At 39.9% G+C, this 19,181-nt stretch overlaps 1 protein-coding gene across 1 annotated transcript in view; it reads left to right on the top strand.

Moving 5' to 3' along the window:
* The window catches only part of LOC101097405 (olfactory receptor 10AD1), a 121,438-nt gene extending 102,592 nt beyond the window's left edge, over positions 1-18,846 (top strand). The window contains exons 4-5 of the mRNA XM_045061685.1: positions 13,743-13,864; positions 15,706-18,846. Coding sequence (XP_044917620.1) covers positions 13,860-13,864; positions 15,706-16,669 — 969 coding nt within the window. The 5' untranslated portion in view covers positions 13,743-13,859 and the 3' untranslated portion in view covers positions 16,670-18,846. The remainder of the gene's footprint in view (positions 1-13,742; positions 13,865-15,705) is intronic.
* The last annotated feature ends 335 nt before the right edge of the window (positions 18,847-19,181 follow it).

The raw sequence follows: 19,181 nt of genomic DNA, 5'->3' as shown, positions 1-19,181 counted from the left end.
GGTTACCAGAGGGGAGGTGGGGAGGGATGGGTAAAATAGGCAATGGGGATTAAGGAGTGCACTTCTCATAACGAGCACTGGGTGATGTATCACTATATGGTACTATAATGGTACCATCAGTATATGGTACAACTGAAACTAATATAAAACTGTACGTTAACTACCCTGGAATTTAAAATTAAAAAATGTATTTCTATAATATTTCTATAAATAAAGAACCAGACATAGGATTTTAAAGCAAATACTATCAATCAAGGAAAGTTAATCTAATTTTATATAACTGGAAAAAGAGGAAAACACCTCAACTTTTTATTTTTTTTAATATGAAATTTATTGTCAAACTGGTTTCCATACAACACCCAGTGCTCATCCCAACAGGTGCCCTCCTCAGTGCCCATCACCCACCCTCCCCTCCTTCCCACCCTCCATCAACCCTCAGTTTGTTCTCAGTTTTTAAGAGTCTCTTATGTTTTGGCTCCCTCCCTCTCTAACCTTTTTTTTTTCTTTCCCCTCCCCCATGGTCTTCTGTTAAGTTTCTCAGGATCCACATAAGAGTGAAAACATATGGTATCCGTCTTTCTCTGTATGACTTATTTCACTTAGCGTAACACTCTCCATTTCCATCCATGTTGCTACATAGTATTCTTTCTCATTGCCACATACTATTCCATTGTGTATATAAACCACAATTTCTTTATCCATTCATCAGTTGATGGACATTTAGGCTCTTTACATAATTTGGGTCTTGTTGAAAGTGCTGCTATAAACGTGGGGGTACAAGTGCCCCTATGCATCAGTACTCCTGTATCCCTTGGGTAAATTCCTAGCAGTGCTACTGCTGGGTCATAGGGTAGGTCTATTTTTAATTTTTTGAGGAACCTCCACAATGTTTTCCAGAGCGGCTGCACCAGTTTGCATTCCCACCAACAGTGCAAGAGGGTTCCCGTTTCTCCACATCCTCGCCAGCATCTATAGTCTCTGAGTTTTCATTTTAGCCACTCTGACTGGCGTGCACCTCAACTTTTTAAATGATAACTTTGATACCAAAACTTGGTGAAGACAAAATAAGCTAATCTCACTCTCAAACATAGTTGACAAAATTCTCAAATAAAACTGTCTCCTACAATGTATTAAAAATATAATACCTTATATAATGAACAAAATTGGGTTTATTCCAGTAATTCAGAGTTGATTTCACATCAGAAAATGAATTATGTAAATCACTATGTTAACAGACAAGTGAATACCTCATGATTATCTCAGTAGATGCAGGAAATGCATCTATTTTGCATTTATACCTGTTTATAACTTTAAAAACAATAGTTCTCAGCAGACCAGGAATAGAAATGAACTTCCTTAAGCTATTAAAGTGATTATACACCAAACTGAACAGCAAACATCCTCCTCTAACAGTGAAACATTAAAATTACCTTCAAATCATAAAGAGGCCTAGGTAACCATTATCCCTACTTTTATTCAAGATTATATTGAAGATCCTAGAAAGTACAATAAAACAAGGGAAATAGGTAATTGATATAAGAACTAGAAATGAAAAGGCAAAATTGCCTTCATTTACAATGATATATGATTGTCTTCACAGAAAAACTAAAAGAATGCATAAATAATATATTAAAATTGATATAATTTAACACAGTTACTGGATACAAAATCAATGTACAAAAACTGAATTGCATTTCTATATACCAACAAATTAGAAAATTAAAATTTTAAGATATGATTTTAAAAACTATCCAAAATATAAAATATATAGGAATAACTCTAATGAAAAAGGGTAATCCATCATGGAAAGATGCATATAAATTTATGGAATGTCATTAGAGAAAATCTAAATAAATGGAAATATATGCAGACTTACCTCACATAGCGTCAATAGAGTTAACAACTCTTTGCCCTAATGGCTCTTGAAATTATACCACTTTTGGACATCTCTTTTTTTTTTTTTTTTTTTTTTTTTTTTTTTTTTTAATTTTTTTTTTCAACGTTTATTTACCTTTGGGACAGAGAGAGACAGAGCATGAACGGGGGAGGGGCAGAGAGAGAGGGAGACACAGAATCCGAAACAGGCTCCAGGCTCTGAGCCATCAGCCCAGAGCCTGACGCGGGGCCCGAACTCACGGACTGCGAGATCGCGACCTGGCTGAAGTCGGACGCTTAACCGACTGCGCCACCCAGGCGCCCCTGGACATCTCTTTTTTTGATTTACAAGTGACCCTTGAACACCAGGGGCCCGAACTGTGCAAGTCCACTTACACATGGATTTTTTATGGTACATTACTGTAAGTGTATTTCCTCTTCCTAAAACGATTTTCATTTTTACATTTTCTTTAGCTTACTTTATTGTGTGAATACAACATATGATACATATAACATACAAAATGTGTCTTAATCAGTTGTAGATGTTATTCATAAGGCTTCCAGTCAATAGTAGGCTATTAGTTGTTAAGTTTTTAAAGTTCTATACAGATTTTTGACCACACATGGGGTGGTGCCCCTAACCCCTATGTTGTTCCAGGGTCAACTACAATTATTTTTTCACCCAAATTTGAATTGCATATCATGTTTGGGTTGGAATTCTGTCTTTAAAATGTTGTGAACCAGAGGTTATAGGGAAGTGAGGACACCAATAAGGTTCCTTTTTACAATATCAATTAATGGTATAGAAATAGCTGTAGGGGTGCCTGGGTGGCTCAGTCGGTTAAGCGTCCGCCTTCAGCTCAGGTCATGATCTCGCGGTTTGTGGGTTCAAGCCCCACGTCAGGCTCTGTGCTGACAGCTCAGAGCCTGGAGCCTGATTCAGATTCTGTGTCTCCCTCTCTCTCTGCCCCTCCCCTGCTCACCCTCTCTCTCTGCCTTTCAATAATAAATAAACATTAAAAAAAATTTTTTTAAAGAAATAGCTATAAAGAACTTGACAAGTTTGGGGCGCTTGGGTGGCGCAGTCGGTTAATCGTCCGACTTCAGCCAGGTCACGATCTCGCGGTCTGTGAGTTCGCGCCCCGCGTCGGGCTCTGGGCTGATGGCTCAGAGCCTGGAGCCTGCTTCCGATTCTGTGTCTCCCTCTCTCTCTGCCCCTCCCCTGTTCATGCTCTGTCTCTCTCTGTCCCAAAAATAAATAAACGTTGAAAAAAAAATTTTTTTAAATAAATAAATAAATAAATAAAAAATAACTTGACAAGTTGGCTTTTTTTTTTTTTTTTTTTTTTTAGGAGTTTTTGAATTGGTGTCGGAACAATGTCAGACATCTTGTACTGCAAAGGTCAATATCCTGAAGCTTAGCTTTTGTGACTTATGCTTGAAAATCGTGTCTTCCTCCAAACTGAATTATGTTTCCCAAATGCCCCAATTATATTAGATCTTGTAAGACCTAGACTTGGAGACCACTTGGTTGGTGGTGAGTGGAGACAAAAAGCCATCCCACACATTTAGAATGAGTCAGGACGCAAGCATCATGAACTTTAACTTTATAGGACTCCAGGCTCTCCAGGGGTAGAAAGAAGAGCATTAGAGGATTGAGGGGATATGAGGATGACTGAAGTTCTTTGAGTTATGCTGAATCTAATTCAGTACTAGGCAGGCAGGGTTTGGGAAGAACAGTGGGTGGATCAGGGGGAAGAAGTTATTCCAGGGGCGCCTGGGTGACTCAGTTTGTTGAGCGTCCAACCCTTGATTTCGGCTCAAGTCATGATTCCAGGGTCATGGGATCAAGCCCTGTGTTGGGCTCCATACTGAGCATGAAGCCTGCTTAAGACTCTCTATCTCTCCCTCTGCCCCTCTCCCCAATTTGTGTGCGCGCACTCTCTCTCTCTCTCTCTAAAATTAAAAAAAAAAAAAAAAGCTAAAAAGAAGGTCATTCCAGATCTGAAGAATCGAAGTGTGATAATGAAGAGGTAGAGGATGGCAGTTAGAAGGGAGGCATGTTATCAAGGAGAGCTTGTGGCTGTTTGTTTAGCACCCTATTGGCAGCATTTAACAAGGTAACTGGAGCAGAGTGGGTACTCAGCCAGTGTTTGTTGTTGTGTTGAATGTAGTGTAATTGTATGAAAGTGAATATTTAATTGGGGGCACAAGTCATCAGAAACCCTAACTAGAAAATTAATGCAAAATAAAATTGGTAGACAAGAGTTAAAGGGCTCCCAGATTTAAAGCTGAAAACACAGGGATAATGATATTTGCTAGGCCCCTTATCTATCAAGTTACCTGGTAAATGGACCAGAACTTCTCTGGGAAAACCTGAGACTAGTCTAGACTTTCCAGGCCACCTGCCATGGACATAGCCTCACGAGGGAGTCTTGGATTGGACTGGTTTGAGACTATCCCTGGGGATCCAGTTAGAATGGTAACACTTCAGGAAGAGATAGTTGGCCTTATTACAGTTGGCTCCCAGCAGTAACCAGTTAAAAGCTCACATCTATGTGCATATGTGCATGCATGCACACCTTGCACATGTGCATTCACAGAAGGATGTCATACTCCCTGTCCTATAAACAAGCAGCTGGTTTGCAGCAAAATTTACGGTACCCTCACTCTATGCCTGTGGATCCCTCTTCTGGGGCTGAGATCAGCAGAGCCAATGTCATCACCCTCATGTACCAAAGCCCGTGGAGAAGGTCAGTAAATGTACTCACTTCCGCAATGAAAGTTGAGCCTGACTTGGTTGGCATCTATCAGAGATCAATACCCCCTGACTCCCTCAGTGACCACCTGTGTTCAGATCACACCAGGCTCTTCACACAGTGGCCATGAAGGAGAGGACACTCCATTAACCTCCACCTTGTCTATTTCTCGCTTTCTAGATGCCTAGCTCTGTCTCCACTTTTCTAATTCTCTCCAGCTACTCTTTTCTTGGGATCTCCCTCTGAGTCCCCACCAGGCTCTCAGAGTCTGCCCACCAGCCCTCATGGCTCTGACTGAGGGGCTTATGGCTTGGATGTTTCTGGTGGGGCCAGTCTAGTTTGCAAAGACCAGTCTCTAATTGCTGCAGAGAGAAAGACAATCCAGAAGGTCAGTCTTATACTCCTAGAACTTAAGGAAGCAGAATCCAAGTACCTGACTATTTAGTTCTGATTCCACATGACCAGGGAGCCATGCCTAGCTTGCCTGGTCAGTCTCTCAGTCTCTTTTTCCACATTTGCCTTTGGCTTTGGCTTTCTCGCCCTCTCACTCTCTCTCTCTCTCTCTCTCTCTCTCTCTCTCTCTCTCTCTCTGTGTGTGTGTGTGTGTGTGTGTGTGTGCTGAGATTTGGGTTCTTAGTTCTCTGTCTCTTGATGTGCTTCTTTATCACTCCCCTAAATGTCCACCTATTCATCACTTTTCCACACATACACCATCTTGTCACATGTGCACATTCTTTCCTATTTCACTCTTCTCTATTTCAGTCTCTCTAATTCTTTCTTTGGCTTTAACATTTTTACTCCTTTTTTGTTTGGTGTGGGTAAGATCTCTCTGCTATACCAGAGATATCCTAGGATATCCTAGTATCCTCCCAGAGGATTACTTTTTCTCCTTTCCTTTTTCAGTCTTCCTCTTTATGCTTGTGCATGTCAGTGTTTTCTATTTATCTGGCATTTTTCTTTATTGTTACCTGGAGAAAGAGAGGCTGAGAAGTGACTCAATGATGATCCTTTCCTAGAGATTGTGATACAGAGCTTGGGGCTGATATTTTTTTGCAATGTTTCTGGGAGAAGATTAAGAGAAAATGGGACTAAAATATATTAGGGGGAAAAAACTTAGATGGAAAGTCCCTCCTGACAGGGAGAAGTAGGAACCATTAGGATGGATGAGATCCTTCCCTTTCTCTGAGTTTCTGCAAGTGGGAAACTGGACAGATCTTTACAATATTCCTTCCACATGTGAAGTGAAACCACAAGGAGATGAAGAGGAAACAGAGATCACAACTAATTTTTATTTATTATCTAATCTGTGCCACCCATTAACTGTACATTATTTTAGTTAATCCTTATTTTATAGGAGAAAAAACTTGTGACTCAGCTAGCCAACTCCACATTATAGTAAGTGACAATGCCAAGGCTGAATTTCAGGTATGCTTGCCTCCAAAGTCCCTGTACTTTACCCCATTAGCCTCTTTGCTTCCCTATAAAGTGATAAGATCAGGTTATAGATGTAGTTTTTGAATCTCTAAATATATAACTATTCACCTTTTAAAATCATCCATTTCTCAGTCCAGGAATCTTTCTGTGCTTCAGCTTTATATTCTTCTATTCTATTGGTACACAACCCCCCTCCCCATCTCTCATTACCTCTAATTTTTTTCTCTCTTTCTTCTCTAAGCCATTTAGAGTCACTCCAGTTTTCTTCAGGCATTTTAAATAGTAAAATAGCTCAGATTAACTAATGCCGCAGAACAGCTGAAGTTATCCAATCTGCTGATGTTGAGTAATTCTTGATTACTAAGTTCTCCTCTTCAATTTCTTACTCATCCCTCTTTGGACATATACACAGGCCATCAACATTCAGAGGAATATCATTATGAATACCTTTGCATATCATTTTCTCTCTTTTTCCCTTTGCTTTTTTGGTTGTTTTACTCTTTAACGTTCCACACTGAAAGTGACTGACAAGGGAGAGGAGCAACAAGTCTAGTCTGGTTTCATTATAGCTTCTAATGGAATAGGAAGTTCACATTAGGGCTCAGATAGAGAATGGATAAGCACAATGGATGATCATGTCTTACGAGAAGGAGGGAAGCAAAATACGGAGGTAGAACTTGAGCTATGATGAACCTGACGTTATTTTTGGTATTTCCATTATTTATGGTATCTCCCACTAGTGCAGATCAATAAGGTCTTCTGGGAGAGTGTGTGACCTACATTTACCTTTTGGACATCACAGGAATCTAGCCCATAATAGGCATCTGGCATGCCCAGCATTGGCACATTTATAATATTTCGCCCTGGCCAGGTCATCATCAGGGGACTGCAGGTACTTTGGGGGCCTCAGTTTCAGAGAGATATGGAGAGATTGAAGTGAATCCAGGAGCAAAGAGGTAGCTGAAGCAAAAAGAAGGCAGAAGACTAAGAGAGACACAATGAGAGATTTTAGAACATTTCTACAATTTAACTCAATTGGATAAATCTTTCTTGCAAGCCAATTATTGAAAATGCACATGGAGGAGCAAAGAGACTACTCCGTGTCCATCTCACTTAAGAAAATGGAGATGGGAATGAGCTTAAAATAGACAAGAGGGGAAATGGTAGATCTATAGAAACACTTCTGAAGTGATTTAGTAAGACATTGAGATGGATCGTCTTTCCTTAAAAATCATTTACATCTGTCCTCCAAATATCTTTTCAACCATGGTTCCATATGCTTTTGTCTATAAAACTTTGTTAGGTACCACATGGCACAACCTGTCGTCTTCCAATTTATTCTTAAATTCCTCAAAGTTCATGTGGATGTGTTAGCAAAACTCATGAGGGTCCAAAGCTTTTTTAAATCTTTAAAAATACCACAATTACAGGGCATTCTGAATAATGCATAAAATCAGAAGGAAAAACAATTATTTTTTTCTGACAATGTAAGGATTTGGTAAAGGCCTGGACTGTCTTTCTAATGATGGGGCTACTGCAATAGGTCTCAGAATAAGGCCTGATGGGTGACAGCTTTTGTCTTACAAGGTCTTTCTAGTTTCACTTTTTTTGGCTCCTGGTGAAGAGTCTCACTGTAGGTTACTATCTTTCTAAAATTTTATCTTATCTTATCTTTTATTTTATTTTATTGTATTGTATTGTATTGTATTTTAGAAAGCAAGGGAGAGGGGCAGAGGGAGAGAGAGACACACACACACACACACACACAGAGAAAGAGAGAGAGAGAGAGAGAGAGAGAGAGAGAGAGAGAGAGAATCTTAAGCAGGCTCCACACTCAGCTCAGAGCCTGACATGGGGCCCAATCCCACAACCACAACCCACAACCCTTGGATCATGACCTAATCTGAAATCAAGAGTCAGACACTTCACCAACTGAGCCACCCAGGCACCCCTGTCTTTCTAATAATTCTGATGTGAGATACAATCCAGCTAGATACAAAATACTTGGTTCTCTTCCTTCACAGATAGGTCTGCAACTTGTACATTTTTCCTGATCGCTGGTTATGGATGACCCCACTCTCACTAACAAGGAGCTCTGTAGATACTGGTTGCCCTTCTCTTTTAGCAGAGTTAATTCAAGGGCCCTTGTAGCTTTCTAGAGGTTTTCATCATGCCTGTATTTTTAAATGATCAATGGTCCTTCTTTTGTTTTTTAAAATCTCATTCTTAGTTAACAAAGAGAAATTGATTATTCACTTTAGGGTGAACTGTACATTCTCAGGGCTGGAATCAGGAGAGTGGATGCCTTTACCTTCTTCCTGAAGGCTGCCTGTTTATCTAGTCTTATTTAATTATGAGAGTTTTTCAGCCTGTCTCTCAGTTCTTAGCCTTGAGAAGCAGTGAATATCTCCACTCAATTCTCAAATAAGCCCCAATTAGTTAAATGTTTTATTTTATATATTTAATTTCAAAATTATTGAGTATCAGCCATTATGGAAGTTGATGCCTCCAATCTGCCCATTCATTGTCAAACTGGGTACAGGAATTTCTATTTTCCTTAATAAATATTGAGGAGAAACTGGTTTTCATCACTGGATCTATCCTTTATATCACAATAATCACATATCTACTAATAATTCAATTTACTAAAAGAACATCTTTTTTAGGGCCACTTTTTGCCTCTTAGAGTCTTCCTCAAAGTTTATGTATAATTTCAATTTATATCTAAACTGAAGATTTTCTGGACTTAATCCATGTTCCCACCTAGATTGGCCATTTTTTCTTTTATAAAAATGCCCTTTTCCAAGAACAGCCTCTGAATCTGTCCATCATTAGCAGATATTTTTTTCCTGAGCCTTTTCTTATTACACTTTTCTTATTATACACTTTTCCCCTGAGCATTTCATTATTTTACTACTGTTGAGATCCTGCAGTATTTTTAAAATTTTTTTTAAATGTTATTTTTGAGAGAGAGAGACAGAGACAGAGTGCAAGTAGGGGAGGGGCAGAGAGACAGGGAGACACAGAATCCCAAGCAAGCTCCAGGCTCTGAGCTGTCAGCACAGGGCCTGACATGGGGCTCAAACCCACAAACCATAAGACCATGACCTGAGCCAAAGTTGGATGCTTAACCAACTGAGCCACCCAGGTGCCCTGAGATTCTGCAATATTTTATTAAAGCCCTATTAGAGCTCTTAACCATATCATATTATAGTTCATTTGTAAAAATATCTCTACCCCCAACTGTACTGCATGCTTTGCCAGAACGTAATGCTTAGAAATACATTTTTAATTTGTGGATTCAGTTTTTAAGAGGCTTCAAGGCATTTTGAGGATTACTGACATTTAAAAATGTAAATGTCTCAATATTTTTTAGTTATCCAGTGACCTAGAAAAGGAAACATTAGTTTTGTGGAGCACTTTCCCTACTGCAAATACTGTTCTATGGGATTTACATATTTATACATACACACACATTTTTGATTGAATTAATAAATCTCCTCTTAATCTTCAGAACAACCATACAATTATGTATTTTACAGACTTAAAAAAATGGATTTAAAGGAATTTATTTCCCAACTTGATGCCACCGGGGGCGCCTGGTGGCTCAGTCCAACTTCGGCTCAGGTCATGATCTCATGGCTTGTGGGTTCGAACCCTGCATCGGGTTCTGTGCTGACAGCTCCCTCTCTCTCAAAAAATAAATAAACGTTAAAAAAAATAATTTTAAAAAAATTTAAAAAAATAAAGTTGATGCCACTGGCAACATTAAATAATGCAAAAAGTTGGAACTCAGATGTTCATTTATTCTATTTTTCAGCAAATATAGCTATGTGCTAGGCAGTTTCCAGGAGGTAAAGATGTAAAATCCCTATGATTAAGGAGCTTGTAATAGATGGAAGATGTTGTAGCATGTGATGAGTGTTTCCCCTAGCAGATGTAGGAGTGAGTGCCACTTCAGATGGGCTGACCTGGGCAAGAGTAATTGAAGGCTTCACTATGGATGCAGGACTTGATGTTGGTCTTATAAAAGCAAGATTTTGCCAAATAGAGAAAATGTCTGAAGAATGAATTCCAGAAAGAGGGAATCGCATACACAGAGACTTGGAGGCCTATGGTATTGTGGGGGATGTGAGTTGTAGCTGGACTTTAGGGTGTCTGTAGGAGAGTAGGAGAAGATAAAGAATATTGGCACTTAATATAATATGGAGGTTAGAAAGACAAGAGTGAAAGGTGACTTTGTGGTTTCTGATTTAGGTTACTTAGGGTTCAAATAATACAATTAACTGAGGAGGAAGGATAGGAGGAGGAGCCATGGATCCTCCTGGGGGCACTGATAATTATGTAGGCTGGTGTCTGTCCTTTGCCTTGGTACTGGACCAGTCTAAAACAGACTTGACATACTAGAACTTCAGTGAAATATTCTCAAAAAACCTACAGAGCAAGAAACTATACCCCTTAACCAGTAATATCATTGTTTAAAAGCCCTTATGGGACAGAAAGTTCATCTAGCTACCATTTCTGCTTGTCCTAACCTTGAAGGAAATGGAAAACCACTGGTCATCATAGAGGTTTTTCCCAGGATGAACTTCCTCAAGGGCATTGAAGCTCCTTTTTTTTTTTTTAATTCTGCTACCTCCTCCTACTTCTCCAAATACAAACAAACAAAACAACAACAATAACAAAAAAACAAACATTGATACTGTCTCTAGATAAGACCTGGTTGTTCATATGGCCAGAAATATTGCCTCCATGGTGATTTAGAATTTCATTTTCTGAACTTATATCATAAATTTGCTATTTAATTACTCATCTTATTGTACCCTCCTCCCCATCCCAGCCCTGTTCTTAGGCCTGTTTATTCTTCTTTTAATTATGATAGTAAGATGGGAATATAGGTCTGGAGGATAGAAACCAGGAGACTTCTCACTACTTTTAGCACTGTAGGCCTTAGGACACTAAGTGGCCCAGGCAAAGAAAGCTTACCATGTGGTCCTCCTCAAACATGAGAGCTAGGAGCCCTCTAACATAAGGATTGGGAGCCAAAGCCCAAGCTAGTAATAAACTGTTTTCCTGGATGACTTCTTTGAGACCTCTTGGGAATAACTATGATCTAAAGATCATACCCCAGTGGTAGAGCTGGGTGCTCAACCATGTCTCAATCACACTCCATAGAGATATTTTTGAGGAAACAAACAATTCAGCAAGATAAAAGAATACTTTGATTTTCAGTCTAAAGAAGAGAAGTCTATGGGAACTTAGTGACTTCAAATCTCTAAATGACAAGTTTTTTACCCTTTGTGGTTTCCAGTTGCCTTTGACAAGTTGATTAAGCTATGAACTCTCCAAGAAAAATGATCTCGTGCACACATGTTTTCCTACAACATTTCAGAGATGCACAGACACTCTGAAATATACCTACTGATTCCCCAGAGCTCCATGAACTCCTTGATAAATATATCTATCATAAAATTTTTCTGCTCAGAAAAATAATGCTTTTTGGGTGTAGACTAGAGTGGTGGGAAAATGTCTCATTATAATGTAAGATTTTGATTCCTGTCATATTTACTGAAGAGAATCAGGACACTATTGAATACATTCAACAGTTAGCCACAATGTTTCTGTTGCTTGGTCATGAAATTATGTATTTAATCCAAAAAGCAAGGGATCAGGGTATGCAGAAGATAAACCAGGTTTCAAGCTATTTAAGATTTGAAATTACTAGAGGCACATTTTATTTACAGCAGACCTGAAAGAGAATAGCCAAGCCTCACAGAGGCTGAGGCTTTCTGAGAATCTACATGATTTAAGCAGGGCTGGTGAATTTGTTTACAACTTAAGTGAACTAATCTCATTCTTAAAACAAACATACTCTACAGAATAAACAATACAGTGCTGTATTGTATTATATCTTCTTTCCTGTGGTCATAGCATGCTAGGAAAGCAACAGGAGCATTGTGGCTAACTGTTGAATGTATTCAATAGTGTCCTGATTCTCTTCAGTAAATATGACAGGAATCAAAATCTTACATTATAATGAGACATTTTCCCACCAGTCTAGTCTACAATAGCACACTTTGTTCATTGTGCTCCTGTGGTCATGGAATGTAGACTTCTCTCCCTTAACTCACCAGCACTATACTTTGAGCATTCAACATATGTGTATCAGCACAACTCTGCTCTCTCAGGATCTTCCCAGACATCATCGTGACTCATTGTTTCTTTTCGTTATAACCAAGGCTGTATCACATTTCCTGGTTTAAATTTTATTTCCATATATGTGATTATATTACTAACAATAATCATTAGGGACTTTGAGGGGTTCATTAAATAACACTGCTCTTCCCAACTGAGTCTGAATCATCTGAGAAATAAGACAAGTCTGAGATGGAAGCTAAAACATCATTTTTATTAATAACAAAGCAGACATTTGAGCATTTGGACTTCCTAATCCAGAAGCACAGAGTCAGACAGATAAAATTTCCTCTGTATTGGCAAGACTCTACAACCACAGAGTCTCCCCAAACAGGGTTAGAGCCTACCCTGGAGAAGGCTTGAGGGTTAGAGCCTCAAGCATCTATTTTGCTTGCAGATGGGTTCTAAAATGAATCAGAACAGTAAGTTAATCAATTCTGAAGCCACTCTAGACCCACAGTTGATAATGTATTCCCTATTCCTTTCTCCCTGCCAAATGATGTTCATCCACATTGTCCATCATAACTTAACAGAGGGTCTTCAATGAGATTAAATTATATCATTAAACTATAACACTAAGTCAGAGGTTCAAATGTCATGACATGTGTGGACTATTTTATAAACTATTATTAATTTAAATGAGATTACAGACCCTTGACTCTTTAAACAAGAAATTCAAGGCATCAGCGGTGGTTATTTATCTTATATCTGTACACTTGGCATAAGAAAATCCCATGATCCTCTTCTAGTTTAACAAAGCAATCTCACAAGTATATGTGCCTTTCTGAAAACAGAGAGTTATCAGTTTAAATATTACCATGGCCATAATTAAGGTCACCAATAAAAATGATATTTTAGAAGTTCAAGGTTAGGTTTACAGCACATAGCAACAATTTCTTATATCCAGTCTCAGAAAATTCTTTGGTCAGAAATAACTTCAAGGACATGTTTTAGAATAATATGAGATTATCAGCAGCTAAAGGAGAATGAATGTTTTCTTATTTTCTTGCTGGTATTTCTTTAAGTAACAATTAAGAGAGCATGTGATTTTCAAGTCAAAGTGCAAAGATTCAGCTAGCACTGAGACAAAATTAAAAATCCTGAGAAGCAGGGTGTCTGGGTGGCTTAGTTAAGCATCCAACTCTTGATTTCGGCTCAGGTCATGACCCCAGGTTCATGAGATCAAACCCTGTTTTGGGCTCTGCACTGAGCTAGGAGCCTGCTCAGGATTCTCCGTCTCTCTGCCTCTTTCCCCTCTTCCTCTCTCAACATAAATAAATACACATTTTTTTTAAAAATCCTGAGAAGGTCAAAACATACACTATGAAAAAATCGGAGCAAATAGGGTTATTAACAAATGGAATATGTGACAGTTGAAGTGCAGTACGCACATAACTTAATATTATTATTTAAGTAAACATCACCTATGGTGTGAATATCAAAGAACTAACAAGGTCTTTACCACAACTTCTCTTCCAGAGTGGCCCATCAGGTCAGACCATCCTCCCTGGACCAGTTCTTCAAATACAATGAGATTTTCTCTATTATTTGCTGCAGTGATTCAGTGACAAACTTCACCACCAGCCAAGCAACAGAATGAGGTGGGATATGATTTTCAAATTATTATCCTGTTTATTTATACCAATGCTTGATTGGTTAACCCTGGTTGTTAACAGGGCACTAGATGCCAGGTATCACAGAGTATTCTTTCTGGGACTGTGAACCACAAATAAGAATTTATACTCCTATAGATCCTAGTGCTTTCTTAGGTTGAACTTCAGTTTCTTCTTGGACAAGTCCCAGGCTTGTCTGGAGCATAGCTCACTGACTTCTCTTGCCCAGATTCTGACCTCAGCCCCAATATGTCCACTGGGTCCGTGATTCCAAGCCATATCTTGGATTAAACATTGCTCTCTGACCCTCCCTGCCTTTTCTGGGGCCTGAAGAGGAGAATATCTAGGTACAAGTTCTAGAGGGGCATTCCAAAGTACAGATGATGGGAATGGCCCACTGCCTGACCTATCAGGAAATCACCTACCGAGAATACAAAGCTAAAAGGAGTGGCAGTAATTGGGTACATCTCTTCTAAAATTAAGATAGGCAACTTGAGATATTTAAAGACATGGAGAAAAAAATAAAGATATGGAGAAGAGAAGGGAGTCCACCCAGAGGTAGCTAAAGGGCAAACACCCACACCAAATATGAGAAAGGGAGAGGGGGAAGAAAGAGTGAGAAGTAGAAGTGGAAAAGGGAGAGCAAAAGACTAACACAGGGGGTAGAGTGAGAGTGTATAGAAAAAGGAGTGGGAGAAAAGAAAATGAAGAGTAGTCGGCAGAACTTAAGGTTAAAAAGGAATATACTAACCAACTATAAGCATCTGAAAGTGGAAGGGATCTGATATCCTAACTCAAAGACAAGATGAAAAGTACAAGAGAGATTTAATATGAACATAATGACTTCCTAAAATTTACAATAATGAGAAAAGAACATGAGTTTCTGAATTCTCATTCTCTGATGATAGAAAAAGAACAAGACTTATCCCAGAAGCCAAGGGACAGATCAAGATTTTCTGAAGGTCCATTCCAAAAAGGCTGAATTTGTGCCCTGCTCATAGCTTCCCTTGTCTCACGGTGATGGTTGCATACTTTCCACCCAATGGTGCAGAGCCCTAAGTTTCAACCCCAGTAGGGAAACTGTCTCCTATGAGGAAAGCACGCAATAAAGAGTTCACAAGTATGCCCCATCTCCAGCACGCACAGCATGGGTGTTTGATGCAATAGTGGCAACCACTAGGAGAAGGAGTCTGGAAAGAGGATGGATGACTGGTAAGCATGGCTGTTTCCAGAAGTATCCAAATTATTATCAGCTAAGGGACAATGCCAAAGTCTAGAATGTTATTGTTTTCTCTGAAACTTCAATAATTTATCGTTTTAAATATATACACTAAGACTAAGCATTTTTTTCCTCTAGAAAAAATATGTCTTTAAACATTTCCCAAGTGCTTCCTAAATATGATCTTCTATAAGCTAATAGCCACCGTGTCTTCCTTCAAATACTCCATTCCTCAATTTCTTAAACCATTCCTCAGTTAGCCTACTATCTGAGTTTTGCACCTTTGAATACATTTTTGTTAGTGGCTAATCCTCCAACATTTGGAGCCCTGTATAAGATGCAGTACTTCACTTGAGGCCTGACCAAACCAGAGTAAAGTATAACCATCACTTCCTCAATTTTTTTATTACAATTCCATGTATGCAGCCTATAGTGACCTTGATATCTTCACTGCCCCATAACATGGCCACTTACATATTTTACTAAAGTTCTAAAATGTTTACTGCCGCTCGTTATTCCTTTATAGCTGGGTTTCTGGGCCCAAGTGAGTACCTTGCATTCCCCTACAACTATCTCACCTGTGCTTTTCCTGTCCTCCCTCCTTAAGCAGGCCGCAGATGGTGGACCTAAGGAATGGGAGCACAGTGACAGAGTTTATCCTCGTGGGCTTCGAGCAGAGCTCCTCTTCCACTCGGGCATTGCTCTTTGCCCTCTTCCTAGCCCTCTACAGCCTTGCCATGGCCATGAATGGCCTCATCATCTTCATCACCTGGACAGACCCCAGACTCAACAGCCCCATGTACTTCTTCCTTGGCCATCTGTCCTTCCTGGATGTCTGCTTCATCACCACCACCATCCCACAGATGCTAATCCACCTGGTGGTCAAGAACCACACTGTCTCCTTTGTCTCTTGCTTGACCCAGATGTACCTGGTCTTCTGTGTGGGTGTAGCCGAGTGCGTCCTCTTGGCTTTTATGGCCTATGACCGTTACATTGCTATCTGCCACCCACTCAATTATGCCCAGATCATGAGCCAGCATGTCTGTGTGAGGCTGGTGAGTACTGCCTGGTTCTTTGGGCTGATCAATGGCATCTTTCTTGAGTATATGTCATTCCGGAATCCCTTCTGCAGAGACAACCACATAGAAAACTTCTTCTGTGAGGCCCCCATAGTGATTGCCCTCTCTTGTGGAGACCCCCAGTTTAGCCTGAAAATGATCTTTGCCGATGCCATCGTGGTGCTGCTCAGCCCCATGGTGCTCATTGTTATCTCCTACGCCCGCATCCTGGCCTCCATCCTTGGCAGAACCTCTTCCTCAGGTCGGGGGAAGACCTTCTCTACTTGTGCCTCCCATCTGACTGTGGTCATCTTTCTCTATACCTCAGCCATGTTCTCTTACATGAATCCTCGCAGCACACATGGCCCTGACAAAGACAAGCCTTTCTCCCTTCTCTACACCATCATCACCCCCATGTGCAACCCCATCATCTATAGTTTTCGAAACAAGGAAATGAAGGGGGCCATGGTGAGGGCCCTTGGGAGGACCAGCCTGGCCCAGGCAGAATCTATCTAGTGGGAAGACTCCTGGAAGAGAGGTCTCCCCCCGCCCACCCAAGTCTTGACAATTGGGCAACTCTCCAATGCTGAGAGCCTCCAGGAAAGAGCATTCATAGCTTTCATTCTACTAGCATCAGTCCTGGAAGATCCTATTGATGTCTAATGCTCATCCGTCTGATTTCACTTCAAGCATTGTTTTCTCTTAGGCCTTCCTGAGGATAATTTAAGACTTTCATGTTTTTCTTCTATGTTGTCACATCTTTTAAAGGCATAAGTGCACTTAACTCCATTTAATTTTTTTCGTACAGTACTTTTACATACTATTCCTAGCCTGAGTTTTGCATACACATTTAGGAGCAAACTTTTCTCTTTCAACTTATCATTGTAGTGTTCTTTTCTTTCTCACATTCCACTCTCATATCCTGAATCCACCCTCATCCACCCCACTCCTACATAAGAAAAAATAGGGGAAGAAGTTAAGAAAAAGGGAATTAGGGAGCAGTGTTGACATTAAGAAAAGTCAGAGAAAAGAAGAAAAAGAAAAACTAAGGATGATAAGCCTGAACCCCATCTTCTTAGCTTCCATTAGCCCATAAGGGAGAACTTTTATGATGGCTTTAAGTGGCTACCATAACACTGCATTCAACTTATGTTTATGCTTGTGTGTTGTTGAGGAAATGCAGGTGAGATAGACCAATATGTCAAATCCCTTCTAAATCTTCTAGTTTCCTTAAGTAACATGACGGTTTGATATTTCCCTTATGATCCAAGTGGTCAATGCCTCTTCCAAGCTTCTCAGACTATTAGTTTCCTTCCCTGGTATATACTCCAAATTAACTCCCCTCTCCCTACTGCCTTCCTTTTTCCCAACCATCTTTCATTTCATTGCACCTTACTTCCCAGCTTAAATAGACATATTTCATTCCCTGTACTTTAAGTAACACCTCTCCACACTATCTCTACCACTGCAGAAGCCTTTCCATTTGCAACCCTAACCCCTCTCACTTCTTCTAGCTTTTCTCCTTAACCAAATTTAGCGTCCCTTGAAAGAGCATTATATTCTTAACCACTCTTTTTTTTTTCAATTGCATCTTTCTCATGCCCCTTTCTTAATAATAGGAAAGGGAACAGGTCCGTTATTTTCTGGTGCCACTTCCATAAGATGAATGCACCTCAGTTAGGATTCCCTCAAATAGATGTACTACCCTTTCCACATTATACAAATCACACTACCTTCTGCAATGACTTAAAGCAGTAGCTTCACTCCACAAAATTCTAATCTTTTGAGTCCAAATTGGTGAATCTCTAGATATCAGAGGACATGTGAGAAGCACTTCTCAGTCAGCAAGGAGGAAGAAATGAAACACCACTATAATTGAGAAGAAACAATAAACACAGAACAAAAAATTTTCCATTATCGAAGAGAAATTACACCAGGCAAAGTTAAACAGGAAAGAAAGACTTTATTTAAGACTACTGCAATAGGAGGGAAAGCTGGGTGGCTGCTAGTTGAGCGTCTGACTTCAGCTCGGGTCATGATCTCAGTTTGTGGGTTCAGGCCCCGCATCAGGCTCGCTGCTATGAGCGCAGAGGCCCGCTTTAGTTCCTCTGTCTCCTTCTCTCTCTCCCCTTCCCCCTGCTCTCACTCTCTCTTAAAAATAAATAAACATAAAAAAATAATAAAAGACTATTGCAATAGGAGATTGAACTCTACTAAAACAAGTGGCTGGAGAGTTCTTAAGAGCTGCAGTAGGGCTACCTGTGTGTGGTGACTGGTCTTACTCATAGGAAAAGTAAGTTTACAGGTTGTAGTTTTGCAATTTGGAGCAAGCTGCCCATTGATGTTGGGCTCCTACCCTCCCATAGAGACTAGGAAATAGGAATGCCATCTTCCTGAGGGTTGCATTTTAAAGGAATGGCTCCCACAAACAATGAGAGACTCTTAACTACAGAGAACAAACTGAGGCTTAATGGGGCAGGGAATGGGTGATGGCATTGAGGAAGGCACTCGTTGGGATGAGCACTGGGTGTAGCGTGTAAGTGATGAAGCACGGGAATCTACTCCAGAAGCCATGAACACACTGTATACACTGTATATTAGCTAGCTTGACAATAAATTATATTAATAATAAAAATAAAAGGGGCACCTGGGTGGCGCAGTCGGTTAAGCGTCCGACTTCAGCCAGGTCACGATCTCGCGGTCCGTGAGTTCGCCCCCGCGTCAGGCTCTGGGCTGATGGCTCGGAGCCTGGAGCCTGTTTCCGATTCTGTGTCTCCCTCTCTCTCTGCCCCTCCCCCGTTCATGCTCTGTCTTTCTCTGTCCCCAAAATAAATAAACGTTGAAAAAAAAATTTAAAAAAAAATAATAAAAAAAATAAAAATAAAATAAAAAATAAAATAAAATAAAATAAAATAAAATAAAATAAAATAAAATAAAATAAAATAAAATAAAATAAAATAAAATTAAAAAGGGATGGCTCCCAGGTCATTGAGAAAGACCTTCCCTGGGTCTGGAAACTAGCAAAAGG

The sequence above is a fragment of the Felis catus genome, chromosome B4 (assembly GCF_018350175.1).
Source record: "Felis catus isolate Fca126 chromosome B4, F.catus_Fca126_mat1.0, whole genome shotgun sequence".
NCBI classification, from domain to species: domain Eukaryota; kingdom Metazoa; phylum Chordata; class Mammalia; order Carnivora; family Felidae; genus Felis; species Felis catus.
Note: the sequence above shows the minus strand (reverse complement) of the source record. Positions and strands in the feature narration are given on the sequence as shown.